The sequence below is a fragment of the Rhinatrema bivittatum genome, chromosome 5 (genome assembly GCF_901001135.1).
Source record: "Rhinatrema bivittatum chromosome 5, aRhiBiv1.1, whole genome shotgun sequence".
Taxonomy (NCBI): Eukaryota; Metazoa; Chordata; class Amphibia; order Gymnophiona; family Rhinatrematidae; genus Rhinatrema; species Rhinatrema bivittatum.
The window spans coordinates 352448978-352462933 of NC_042619.1; the positions used below are offsets into that span (position 1 = coordinate 352448978).

Genomic DNA, 13956 nt, shown 5'->3' on the forward strand with positions numbered 1-13956 from the left:
AGGCCACCGCGTCGAACTGGAGAGCCAAGACGCGACAATAAACGAGATCTCAAGACGACACAAAACCTGCGGCTAAAGAGGAATTCCTGAGACAGAAGACTATAGTAATTGTACTGAAGTGGCCACAGAACGTTGCACATTTATTCTAGAAAGTATTCTAGCAAGTAAAAACAGCCATAATGGAAGCCAGACTCGATAGTGAAAGTCGAGCGGGCCCACAGGATCCTGGGCCCTAGGAGAGAGAATAATCCGAGGGACATTGTCGTTAATCTACATAGTTTCCAGCAGAAGGGAACCACCTTGGGAATTGCCAGAACAAAGAACATTTGGTCTTGGAAAGGTCTGGACATTACTATATATGGCGACTTAGCACAAGACCTCTTAGAAAACTCTTTGAGATGCGGGAAGTGACAGGAGCACATCGCTCTGCGAATGTTAAGTACTGATGGCTTTTTCCATTTGCTTTACTTTTTCAAATAAAAGGAATCTCCTACCGAATCAAAAGTACTTCTGAGGCTGCAGCTGCGTTTAAAGACGCCAGTGCCACGGACGACATCAGCCACACTGGCTTTAAAATGGCGGCGCATTGTGCATCGCTCTCTGACCAGGGCTGAATAGGGATGTCATCATGGCTTCTTAGTAGCTGGTCAAGATCTGCACTTGGAAATTCTAGGGAAAATCTGAGTGGCCAACCTTTATCTCTGTGGTTAAGCTCAGTAGCGCAGCTGTTTAATATGTTTTTGCGTATATCCTAACTATCGCCTAGAGATTTTGCTTGGGGATAATCTTACACTTGCTATATATCCTAAGTGAGTTTACTATTTGAGGGGTGATGGAGGGAGGTATCGGGGCTGGGGATCATCCGGCTTGCACGAGGCATGCCCCTTGGGGAAATGTGGGTCATTTGGGGTTTTTGAGTGGGTAAGCACACGGACGATCCTTTTTGTTGTTTTTCTTTTTATTCATTCCCTTTTCAATACCACATTTATATGATAGATATATCTGCAGTACCAGGAATAGTTTGCACGCTATCCTTAATGCTGTACACATATGCATGTCAAATGTTTCCAATCATCTTACAATACATCAGGTTTATTATTGAAGAATTGTCATGATTGTTTGCATTTACTCCATCAATGTTAAGTGCTTAAACACCTATCAGAAACGATTTCTGTTGCATAAAGAGCTATTATTATTCTCAAGGTGTTTAGGTCCCTTTCATAAAGTAAATAACCGATTCACATCTACCCGTTCTAGACCTCTCATGATTTTAAACATCTCTATCATATCCCCCCTCAGTCGTCTCTTCTCCAAGCTGAAAAGTCCTAACCTCTTTAGACTTTCCTCATAGGGAAGCTGTTCCATTCCCCTTATCATTTTGGTAGCCCTTCTCTGTACTTTCTCCATCGCAATTATATCTTTTTTGAGATGCGGCGACCAGAATTGTACACAGTATTCAAAGTGTGGTCTCACCATGGAGCGATACAGAGGCATTATGACATTTTCCGTTTTATTAACCATTCCCTTCCTAATAATTCCTAACATTCTGTTTGCTTTTTTGACTGCTGCAGCACACTGAGCCGACGATTTTAAAGTATTATCCACTATGATGCCTAGATCTTTTCCTGGGTGGTAGCTCCTAATATGGAACCTAACATCGTGTAACTACAGCAAGGGTTATTTTTCCCTATATGCAACACTTGTACTTATCCACATTAAATTTCATCTGCCATTTGGATGCTCAGTCTTCCAGTCTTGCAAGGTCCTCCTGTAATGTATCACAGTCTGCTTGTGATTTAACTACTCTGAATAATGTTGTATCATCCGCAGATTTTATAACCTCACTCGTCGTACTCCTTTCCAGATAATTTATACATATATTGAAAAGCACAGGTCCAAGTACAGATCCCTGAGGCACTCCACTGTTTACCCTTTTCCACTGAGAAAATTGTCCATTTAATCCTACTCTCTGTTTCCTGTCTTTTAACCAGTTTGTAATGCACAAAAGGACATCGCCTCCTATCCCGTGACTTTTTAGTTTTCGTAGAAGCCTCTCATGAGGGACTTTGTCAAACGCCTTCTGAAAATCCAAATACACTACATCTACCGGTTCACCTTTATCCACATGTTTATTAACCCCTTCAAAGAGTTTATGCTGGAAAATTAACTCTTCCTTGGCGTGAAGAAAAGCAAACTTACATTTCTAGTGACCAGTGATATTGCATTGCTGTGCACGATGTAGTAGAAGTAGCTAAATGCTACCACATGGGAACATAACATGGCTATCAGAAATGTGAGTTACCTTTTACGCCACCTCAGACCCAGGAGTTAAAGCCGAACCAATTTCAATAGCCCCTCGAGTCACATGCACACACACACCACTCACATATCCCCACCCCCAACACATCCTACCTACAACATTAACCCCCCCCCTACACACACAAACATGGAGGGGAGAAGGCTACAGAGCGGACAGTGCAGGGGGGAGGGGAGAGAGTGCACACGCCCCGCATCTTTCCCGATGGACAGTGCCAGTCTCACATTCAGAGCCTTTATGCCGCAGTGCCAGCGCATTGGGTTCGGTTGTAGGTGCCTGCCCCATTGTGGCAAGGCATGGCAAGTTTTGGGATGGGCATAGGGCTGCCAACTGTCCAGTTTTGAACCAGACAGCCAGGTTTTCAGGCGTTCTGTACAGTGTCCAGTCAGAAGTACTGACCGGACGCTAAAGTCCGGTTTTGCAGATGGATCCTCCTTTTTCCTCACATTTGGAGGAAGAGAGAGGCAGGTCGGAGCCTACGGGAGGAGAGCTGTGCTGCATCTCCGCCTCCTTTCCCATGCTGTGATTGCACAGCACAGCCCTCGGCTCCCAGTGGTTCTGCAGATACACAGATACACTGTTTAGGATCTAAAATTTATGCAAATGAAGGGGTACCATTCCCCCCCCCCCCCCGGTTCTCAAGTGTCCTGGTTTATGGAAAAGTTGGAAACCCTAGTTGGGCACCTACAGCTGAATAGACCACACTAGCACTGTGGCCTTGAATGCATTCCTTCTTGGGCACATTCTTGCATGCAAGGCCATTTGGGCAAGGCATGCCAAGTAAAAATGAAAAGGGTAAGCTCTCTCTCAGGGAAGGCACCTACAGCCAAAACGGTTCATGTGCTTTTGCGCCCAAGTTTGGATGCCCAGCAGCAACGTGCATCCTGTTTGACGTGAGGTATCTTCCCCTATTGAGCCTTGCCCAAATGTCCATGCATTTGAGATTGTGGTCGAGATGCATTGTTTCAGATAAATAAGTAGATAGTTTCCCACCCCTTTATATCCTTGCCCTCGCCCCCCACCCCCATGCTGTGGTTGTCAGATTTGGTTGATGGTAGAGTGTTCATGTTATGAGCCTTTCCTCCTAAAGGGGGGGCTAAGACGGCTTCTTTACTGGCACATATTGTACATATGTTGTTTTATACGGCACTGAGTGGAAAGATGAGGATATTGTGACAGAGAAAGACGAGAACTTCCATTCTTTACTATTGCTCCCCGTGCCTCCGAACGAAGCATAAACCAGCCTCTCTCTAAAAGTCTAAAAGTACTTTGGCACAGAAGGGGTTTTTTTTTTAAACTTTAATATTTTTCTGCAATTTGAACAGAGGACTTCCTGTTTTGCAGAGTTGACCTTTGGAACGCTAGTAACCTGAAGTTTGGGGATGAATTTCTAGGTGAACTCCGAATTCCATTATCGGTTCTTCGGCAGTCTAACTGTCACGAAGCATGGTAATTATGCTTGCTTTGTATTGGGTTTTGTTTTTATTTTTTGCCTATATCAATATCCTTGTTTCATATTTTGTCATGTATTTTCCAACCCTGAGCCTTTGTGGTTCTTTATTTAAATATCACTTTCTTATTTATGACTGTACTCTTGGCTTCCTGTTGTTGTTTTTCCTTCTGTACTTGGATATTCAGTCAGCAGTTCACATCTTTGTATCCAGCCTTTGAAATCCCCATTCTTCTCCACCATTGGTATGGAAGGAGCTGATGCAATGTGCTTTCCCGGAAGCATCTATGAGAAACAACTGATGGGAAAGCTTACACACACACACACACGGAAGTAGAACATACCAGTGGCTAGGACTGTCAGTGAAATGCATAGCTGTGGAACAAATAGATTTGAGGATGATTATTCATAGAAGTAAATGGTTTCAGTATTCCAATCTTCCCAAATAAAGAGAGATTGAGCTATTTTAAAATTAGATGGTTTTAAAACTCAGGGATTTTGTGTGTATGTATGAATATGTCTCTGAATGGGTATGTATGTATGTGTGTATATATATGTGTGTGTGTGTATATATATATATATATATAAAATCCCAACACTCATGTTCCCACTGTCTGTACTGTATGTTTTATACATATATATATATATATACCTATATGTACACAAAAGCCATCCCTGAGCACAGCATCTGGAAGTGGCTCCAATTGCAAACAAAATTAACTTTTTAGTAACATGTGTGGTACTGTTATGTGTTTTAATTACTATGTACACTTTATTTTCAGTCTAGCTATTTTGTAATGTTATACTGCATGCAGAACTCTGTAAATGGATCCGTTATTCAACAATGCATTTGCTTTTAGCACAAGATCAAAAGCTTACTGTGCCTTAAATCCCTGGAGCAGGAAGGTCCATGGCACCTTAGGTTACTGGTCATGTAAAAAAAAATGTATTAGCATGCTGTGCCTAAAACTCTTTCAAAAATCAGTTGTGTTTGTTACCCGTGGCAGGTATTTCCTACAGCCCAGGGACAATGGCAAGTCTGTGAAACCCGTTGACCTTGGCTCGTTAAGGTTAAATGTGGTTTACACCGAGGACCATGTTTTTTCATCTGAATATTACAGCCCCCTCAGAGAGCTCCTGCTGAAATCTGCAGATGTTGAGGTAAAAAAGCCTGCCAACGGTAGAGGAAGCTTGCCTTTTTAACGCTTGCCTCTTTGCAATAAAGATGACATCCTAACTAACCTAAATCCTCCACCCCAGCTTCCACCTTTTGACACGAGCTTGTTTACGCGCGTCGGGGATGATCTTTATCTCTAAAGCCACCGCCCGTGAAGACACACACCCATCTGCTTTTCACTTACGCCCTCTTAAAGTGGTTGTGGGAATCTGCAGATAGTGAAACTTCCTTACCGTGAATTGTGTGTGCACAGCATTAAATATATTTTCTCAAGGTTAGCTTATGTATTTTAAAAGCTTTTCTGTTGTTTGTCAAGAGCTACAGTTGCAGTTAGAAGCAGAATTTCCTCCTATATACCCAACTCTTATGGCGCTAGTTGACTAAATTATTTGCTCAGAAGAGAAAAACAACCCAGAAAAGTTTCACAGTGATGGTTATTTATAGTACTTTGTCAGTGCACTCAGCCCTCTATAGCTGTAGGGTGTTGTGAAACGTTACAATAAACAACAGAAACTAAAAAGACTACAGAAGGTTTTGCGATCCTATCCCAAGAGTCATGCAACGTATGTTGAAAGCATTCGTGACAGAGATTGAATGGGAACGTCGCAATGCAAAAGGACAATTATGCATTGGTTGCTGTGAGTGGCGGAGTTATGGCCTGGGATTTTGCAAAATATGAAGTGGGTTTTGACTAGGCCAGACAAGCAGAAAGGAGACACGAGTTCCAAGAGTAAGGTGCAGCCCAGTAGAAGAGACGAGAGTTGTGGGAATACGGAGGCAAAAAAAAAGGGAGAAGTGAGAGAGGTTTCTATAGAGTGCAGGAGTAGGAGGATAAATATATATAGAGAAAGAAGGGTTGACACGCAGGCAGTGGTGATGGCATCCTCCTCAGCAAAGGGAATATACGAGGAGTGTAAATTTATCTCCGAAAGAAATAGCCATTGAAGGGACTTCAGAATCCGTGAAGCGTGATCTGAGTGCTGGCATGAGAAGCTGATTCTGGAAAGTGTGTCCTGGGTGCATTTGGAAGCCTGCAAGTGGCAATGGCAAAATGAGGGTTTTGGGCTGATGCAATACCGAAATGATACTAAGTAGGAGGAACCACAGAAAAGTTGTGTATTTTTGCTTTTCTGAACACGACTTGGGGTGCCTCAAATCTTAACACTAGCTCTGGGCTGCCGTTAATTTTTGAGAGTTAAAATGTGTGCACTGGGCGCATAATATGTTTTTTTAAAATGGGGGGTACTATCTACTAGCCTCATCAATATGGCATTTGCATGTGATGAGCGCCGTTAGCTATGCGCTGGTACGGACGTGCATTTTGGACGCGCCAATCCTGATATTGCATCTGGCGTAGGTCAAGCGCATCCAAAACGCACGTCCAGCCGGGCGTTTAGTGGCAAGCTGAGCTCAGCGCCCGATATCGCGTCGTCCCTTAATGTGGATGTAACAGAGTGGAAAAGAAAAGTGACAGAATTTAGCCAAGGTCTTGAGTGGTGAGGGGAGAGAAGAATTAAAAGCTATTCCAAGACGGTTTGCATGTAAAACCAGGGTTATTGGAGTCGCATAGATGGAGCTGGGGGAGTAGGTGAAGTGGGGTAAAGAAAGAAGCTCAGTTTTGGATGGGACTGGGCAGGGCTGTCTATGGGAGGGAGAATCGGGGGGTGACCGCCCAGGCGCCGTGCATTGGCGACATCCAGCGCGCCAGCCACAGGTGCTGACTGCTGGGGGTCCTGTCTTGCTGTGCTGTGAGCGCGCTGCAGGTCCGCGGTAGCACTCGCCTCTCCCCCCCCCCCCCCCTGCCCCTTCATCCCAGCTGGAAGGCAGCAAATCTTCAGCCTGCCTGCTTGCCCCTGGATTTTGGGTGCGCCCCTATTGACATGTCAAAGCCTGTCCATGGCAGGGCCCAATCCTTTCCTTTCCTCCCGCTTCCTCCTGGCGGGAGCCAGCACCGCTTAACCTGCATCCGGGGCCTTCGCTCTGAGGTTTGAGCCATGCGGGTGTCCTTAATCTTAAAGGGGCCACTGGCACCACTCATTCAGATTGGAGCCGGCAGATGCAGGTGAGAAGGCATCGTTGTCCTCCTGCTGAAAAGGAGGGGAGATGATCGGGCCAGGGGAGATGGGGTTTGGTGGAAGGATCATGTTTGGGGGGGGGGGGGGGGAGGGAGGGAGGAGAACAAGGAAAAAGTGGAGGGTAAAGGGGCCCCAGAGATGGGGTTTTTTTTTTGGGGGGGTGGGAGATTCTCCCAGCGCTGCAGAACCTCTCGCCCTGTTATTGAGTTAGAAGTGATAAGAGGAAGAGCCTTTAGATGATCCGGACAGAGAGGGGAGTGAGAAAATTGTGAAAGTAGAACTAGGATGGAAATTTAGTTGTAGGTGGCCGGGGGAGTAGGAGATGAACGGGGAGTGAGAAGGTATTAGATAGATAACGATCGAAAGATTCAGCCGGAGCAGGGGGTGGTCATGCAACGGAGGCAGTGCGTGAAAAAAAAATCCGTCTTGGGCATATTCGTTGCGGACATCTCGAAATCCTGGCCCGTTTTCCTGGGCTAAGAGGGTTCTGCCCTCTTAGGTGGGTACAGAAAACAGTTTTGTATTGAGTCAAGTTGGAAGTGGGCAGATAGGAAAAGGGATGCCAGTGTAGGCGAGGTATTTGAGAACAGAGCACTATCTGGGCTCTTTCGTGGAGAAGCTTACAGCTGGGTTGTAGAAAATGTTTTGGATTTTGTTTCTGATTTACTGCACTCTTGTGACGAGACAAAAAGACGGGCAACCAGAATGAGTCTTGTTAGTGTGCGCTCCTGATGTAGCCTATTTTGCTCTGGAAAGTGTATTGTTTTGTTCTTTTTAGGTGGTTTAGGATGGCGTGTGTTAACATTTTCTCCTCCTCTCTCTCTCTCGTACACCACGCAGCCTGTTTCAGCATCTGCGGCGCACGTGTTGGGTGAAGTTTGCAGAGAAAAACAGGAAGCAGCCATTCCTCTGGTTAGACTTTTCTTACACTTTGGCAAAATTGTGCCTTTCATAAGTGCAATTGCAAATGCTGAAGTGAATAGAACTCAGTAAGTAAGCCAGCAAGTTATATACATATTTTGCTTTAATGGTTTTTTTTTCGGTAAGGGGCCAATTTTTAGTTGCTCGTTTAGCGTACAAATTATCCGGTTATAACGTAAGTTGGATATAACTTGTCCTGGATATTCAGGGGAGAGAACATCCCACTGAATATCCTAAAGTCATCCAACTGACCATAGCCGGGTAACTTTAAACATAACCGGATATTCTTTTGAATATTGCCGACCTATGTGTAAAGTTATTCGGCTATGTTTAGCCGTAGAACTTTAGACTTTACCGGATGTATTCAAAAAAGAATAAATCCGGTTAAGTTACTTTCCACAAAAAAAATAAATAAGTGTACAGCCTGCCCCCCCCCCCCCGCCTCCCTCCCACCCGAGTTGCAAAGACCCCTATGGGGCTGAACTAGCCCCTCCCCCTTCCTCACCTCCTGTCTAGCAACAGCAGAGACGTCCCCAGAGGCGCCGGTCCTGGATATCATGGGTAGGGGAGGCTACCACCATCTCGGAGACCAACTAGAACTAAGGGTATGGGGTGGGGGGAGAAGGGATATAGGGTTGGGGTGGGCATGGGGAGGGGAGAATCTGGATGCTGCGAAACTGAAATTTTTGAGGTATAAAGAGAAAGAGCAGTAGTGAGGGAGGGGAGAAATTCTAGCACCAAATTTATTATTATTTTTTTTTTAATATTAAAAGGCCCGTTTTTGTGGGAGGGCCAGTTTGGCCCCATAAGTCCTTTGCAACTTGTGGTAGGAGGGAGGCTGGGGACAGGCTGTGATGTTCTGGGGTTTTTTAAATTTTTAGTGGAACGTAACTTAACCGGATATATTCTTTCTTTCTTTCTTTCTTTCTATATCCGGTTAAGTCTAAAGTTATATGGCCACAAGAGAGATTCAAAAGCCATTTAGACGGATAACTTGTCCTAGATTATGAACTCGTGAGTTATCCGTCTAAATGGCTTTTGAATATCTACCCCCAAATTTCTTAGAATACTTCCTAAGGTTGTGGGCATCATGGTTGTAACCTGGATGTCTGTCTTTATACACTGATGGGCCAGATGTACTAAACTTTCTCCCCATCCGCACAAAATGAGGAGAGTCCTGTTGTGCATCCTCAGGCTCTCCGAGTCTGAAGGTACCGAAAAGGTTAAGCACTGTATTTCTTCTGTCTGTGGAGAGCTAGTCCAGTGGCCTGTGCTAGGTATTCTGTGCTGCCCCCAGCAAGATTTAAGAGCAGTGGATGGGTGTGCCACAGAAGAGAGCTGAGCCAGGAAATAGTTCTTGCAGCTGATGGCTGCTTTAAGAGCAGTGATTCTCGGACATAGCTCCAAAAGGAGATAAATCAGGCTAGGTCAGCCACTAGACAGGGATTCTCAACTTGGTCCTCAAGGGCCATATTTATTTATTTATTTATTTATTTATTTATTTATTGATTGATTGATTTAACATTTTTATATACCGAAATTCATGTAGCAAAAGTTACATATCAATTCGGTTTACATTATAACATTAAACAAGCAAGACAGAGAGCAATTACATCGAACAGGAGGATAAACTTGTATCAAGTAACTGGGGATGAAAGAAACAAGAAGTTACAATAAATAATGTAGTACTCGAAAGGATATATATATAGGCCTTTTGTTTTAGGATGTCCACAACCAATATTTGTCAGATATGTTTGTATTCGTTTATAGAGACACACGTGACGCTCAGTAAGGATCATGAGGCTCATCTAGTCTGCCCACTTTCCTTCCTCTTGCGATACTGTAGACCTGAGTTGATCCCTGAATTTTCTTTTACTCCTTCGTAATGAAGGATCCCCCGGTGCTTATCCCATGCTTTATTGAATTATATTATTGTTTTTTGCTTCCACTGCCTCTTACTGCTAAATTGTTCCATGTCCCAATACCTTTTTTTTGTGAAAAAAAATATTTCCATATGTTATCTCTGCTTACCCACTTTGAACCTTATATTATCTTATATCACACTCTCCCCTCCCCCCTCAAAGTACAAGTAGCAGCCTAGTGCAGCTCCAAGAAAGAAGAGACCCATTGGTTGTTGGGGAGGTGATGCTCTGTTTCATGTTGCTGATCACCAGCTGCTCCTCTTTTTTTTTTTTTTGTATCTCTGGCCCATGCTGCTACTTGTGCTGCTGGGAGCCAATGGTGCCCAGTACGTCTGACTTCGGCGTGGTCTATCCTTCCTGCACGCGCGGGCCCGCTGCACACCTCTTCCTCTTCCAGGCCACGGGGATGGTAAAAAAAAAGAGAAGAGGTCATTCCACTAATACTATCGCTTTCACTGGACCTGCTTCCGTTCCACCTGGCCTATCGGCATTTTCGACCCCGGGCGGAGGAGGAATTTTGTGCGTCTCACTGGGGTTGGAGGAAGGGGGAAGTAGGAGCAGCAGGGCCTGGCAGAGGGTTGGCAATACACCCTTCCTGTTCTTGGTGCCGCAGTGGTGTGTTGCAAGACACCAGTTGAGAATCGCTGTTCTAGATCATGAACATTTGTGCTCAGCCTTCCAGATATTTCTTCCTTCTAGTGCCACTTATTTCTATAGTGCCTACTAGATGTATATCCTTATCTCTGTATATCTTCGTAGCTATTTCCATCATCCTTCCTCTTGTTCATGGGTAACGTGAGAGACACAATTTTTTATTTTTTTGTTTCTCCACTTATATCGCTGGTTGGGGTTGATGACGCAATTCAACGAGCTTCCATCTGCCAATACCCTCATCTCTTGATTCTTAGACATGTACGGTTTGAATTATACACACAGAATTGTGGCTCGCCTCTCATACAAGTGCAGGCCATCGCTACAGTAAAGTCTGTCAACCCTGCAGATAGAGCCCCCAACCTCCTAAAAATCCCAAACCTCCTCTTTATGCCAAGACTTCAGCCACGCGTTGATGAATCCCGGTGCGACGTAATCTGTCTTCTCCCTTGCTACGCACGGGTAATACCTCAGCAAATACTACCATCCTTCACAGCTCCCTAAATCTCTCTCCCGCGGACTTCACTGAATCGGCCTGAAGGGGAGGTGGGAGGGGAGCCCAGGCAGTTGTGAGTGAAGGCTCATTTTGAGCTGTTTCACCACAGGGAGGGGGCTGGGGGGGCCTTCTCAATTGAGCTGGAAGCCGAAAGGAGCTCAGGGTCAGGCGTAAAAAGAAAGAAATAGAAATCCACGTCACCGCTAAGCCGATGTTATTTATTTGATTGATTTGTTCAAAGCGGGTTACGTTCAGGTGCTGTAGAGTGTTTCCCTTTACCTTCAGGGCTTTGGCTGCAGGTGATTTTTTTTTTTTTTTTGCCTCGCCGTAATGCCTGCAGTTGTGAAAATGCAACGCTGCATGTGTTGTTTCCACTCCCGGCCTGACCCCCCCCCCCCCCCCCCAATCCCGGGAACACCTCTGCAAAAATCGTTGGTAAAATGTTGCGCGGCTTCGTAGAGCAGTGCGTGCGCTTTTCAGGATGGGCAATGTTCAAAAAGCCTTTTTAGCTGAGTGAAGAGCCCTTCTGAAATTGCCCTCTAAAAAAAGAACCACAGCCGGAGAAGAGAGAGAACTTGTATTACTTGCAGCTAAGACGTTGGCTGCTGCTTCCTAAGATAAACATTTTATAGCACTTCTCATAATGTTGCAGATGGCAGTTCTCGGTCAAGAAAAGGTCAGATGGATATTTGGAAAAACAAAAATAGCTTTCTGTTTCCTATAATTGCTTTTTTTTTTGTTCTCATGCTTTTTTTCATTTAAGGAAATCACATTTTTAAAAAATTGCTTTTTTTTTTTTTCTCTCTAGAGATCCTAATACCATTTTCAGAGGAAATTCGTTAACATCCAAGTGCATTGATGAGACCATGAAGCTGGCAGGGATGCATTATCTTCAGGTTACTCTAAAGCCAATTATAGATGAGGTAAAGACACCTCTATTACATTTTTATTTTTGCTAAGTGTCTGCCAAAGGCAACCTTTAAGAGCATAAATCCTCATGTTGCACAATAGATGTCTGCTTGTGTTGAAAAGCTTATTTTTTTATTTTAAAAGCAGCGAAGCAGTTGGTTGGAGATAAGCTTAGTAGCAATAGAGAATATTTTAAAAGATGCAAGCTTTCGGAATTAAGATCCTTTCCTAAGGGAGCAGTAAAAAGGGCCTTAGCTTTCCCAAAATCTTCCTCTTTTTTTTCTCTTTTGTGAAGAACTTTATTAAAGAGAAGGTTTAAGCATGGCAATAGAAATAAACAGGCTGCCTGCTGTGATAACACATACATAGAAAACTAATTTACGACCCCAGGTCACACACAGACCATCACTTAGAACAGAGGTGGTCCAACTCCCTTCCTCGAATGCCACAAGGCAATCGGGGTTTTCCAAAATATCCACATGGCGAATATTCATGAGATGTATTTGCATGCAGATGCATCTCATGAATACTCATTGTGGTTATCCTGAAAACTTGAGGACTGGAGTTGCCTCGTCCCTGCACCCTGACCATCTGCTTAACACCAGATCAAATTGACCTTTCCGAAAACTGCCCCCAACTCGATCTGGCCGATGTGGGCTTCCCTAGCATTTGTATTGTGAGGAGGATTGTTTAGACCGGAGGATCAAAGTAGCAAGTGTACCTGACATTTTCACAAGTGCCATGCGCTGTTTTATCCTCCCCCTGCCAGTAGCAGATGCAAAGTATGCAGGTGCTGTTACAGTTCAACCTCTTCATGCGATAGTTGTTGATGCAAAGAATATAACCTTGTTTTTACACATTATATCAATGACTTGTTCCCTGTTTTTAACATGCAACCCAGCTGGGAGAGTTCACAGGTGACTCTCTCAGAATATTATTTTAAAATCACCCTAGTGTAGCTGCCAGATTCATATTTTTATCAGAGCAACTCTTTGCCTATCAATTTCTGATATTTTGTCCATTCGGATCATTAAGTAAGGCCTCCAAATCTGACAAAAAGTGGCACTAGCCTTAGATGAGTGCAGGCAGCTGTGTGATAGTCCATGTACAGTACATAAATTCTGCCATCACTCTTCCAGACTATAAGATCGGGGTTTTATTTCATTTAGCCTATTAAATGCTGGAAGCATGCAGGCCAAGAAAATGTTCCCGTTTCATTGGGGGCTTTTTATTTTTCGGCAAATAGCATGCACTAAGAACGAACCATAATAAATCTGCGATTTTAATTTTCAAAAAAAATAAATAAATCTACATGGAGCAATACAGACCGTCGTTTCAAATGAAAGCACATCCCTATAAAATGCATTTCCTTGCAATTAGGAAGACATTTGCTATCAATAATCTGTAAGAGATATTATCGGAAAACATACTCGTCTAGAAAAAAAAAGTGTTATTTACCATACCCAACTCATAAATTGTTTTCCCAAAAAGAGTGAAATTTTGGACAAGCCCATGGGCAAAGATATAAACTGAAGTACCTTTAGAAATATCCCGTGTGTGTCTTTGGAGCTCATGAAACTTCAATGGCCGCCACATCCAGTGTTTCCTGTGGGTTCAAGTTCAGAAATGCATGCATCCCTGAAACAGTTTTAGGCCTAAAAAGATGTATAAATGAGTCAAATTTTGCTGTTATATTACGACTCGAGTAAAAGTAGCCCAGATGCTTTTAATGTACATACTTGATATACATTTTCAAAAAGAAACTGATTTTTGTTTCTTTTTTTTGGAATTACTGCGTAAAATATGCCCCCAAAGGGCTTCCAGATGATTTTATAATCAGGTTCAAGAAACGTTATTGGTCTGACAAGGCTCTTGCATACGAAGTTAAAAGCTTGCACTTTTAAATACTCATTAACCTTTTACGGTTGTCTCCTCTTTACTGTTTTCTTGGCTTTCTTCGTGGCCTACCATAGGAAGGAAATGTTAACACAGAATTCCTTTCTACTTTAAAGAGTTGGGTTTTTCTTCAGGTGGACTT

General features: G+C 43.7%; 1 protein-coding gene across 2 annotated transcripts in view; it reads left to right on the forward strand.

The window, feature by feature from the left end:
• The window catches only part of RASA3 (RAS p21 protein activator 3), a 353769-nt gene that overhangs the window by 291868 nt on the left and 47945 nt on the right, over positions 1-13956 (forward strand). For both annotated transcript variants that reach the window (XM_029604621.1, XM_029604620.1), the window contains 4 exons: positions 3662-3766; positions 4775-4928; positions 7860-8008; positions 11818-11932. In XM_029604621.1, coding sequence (XP_029460481.1) covers positions 3662-3766; positions 4775-4928; positions 7860-8008; positions 11818-11932 — 523 coding nt within the window. The remainder of the gene's footprint in view (positions 1-3661; positions 3767-4774; positions 4929-7859; positions 8009-11817; positions 11933-13956) is intronic.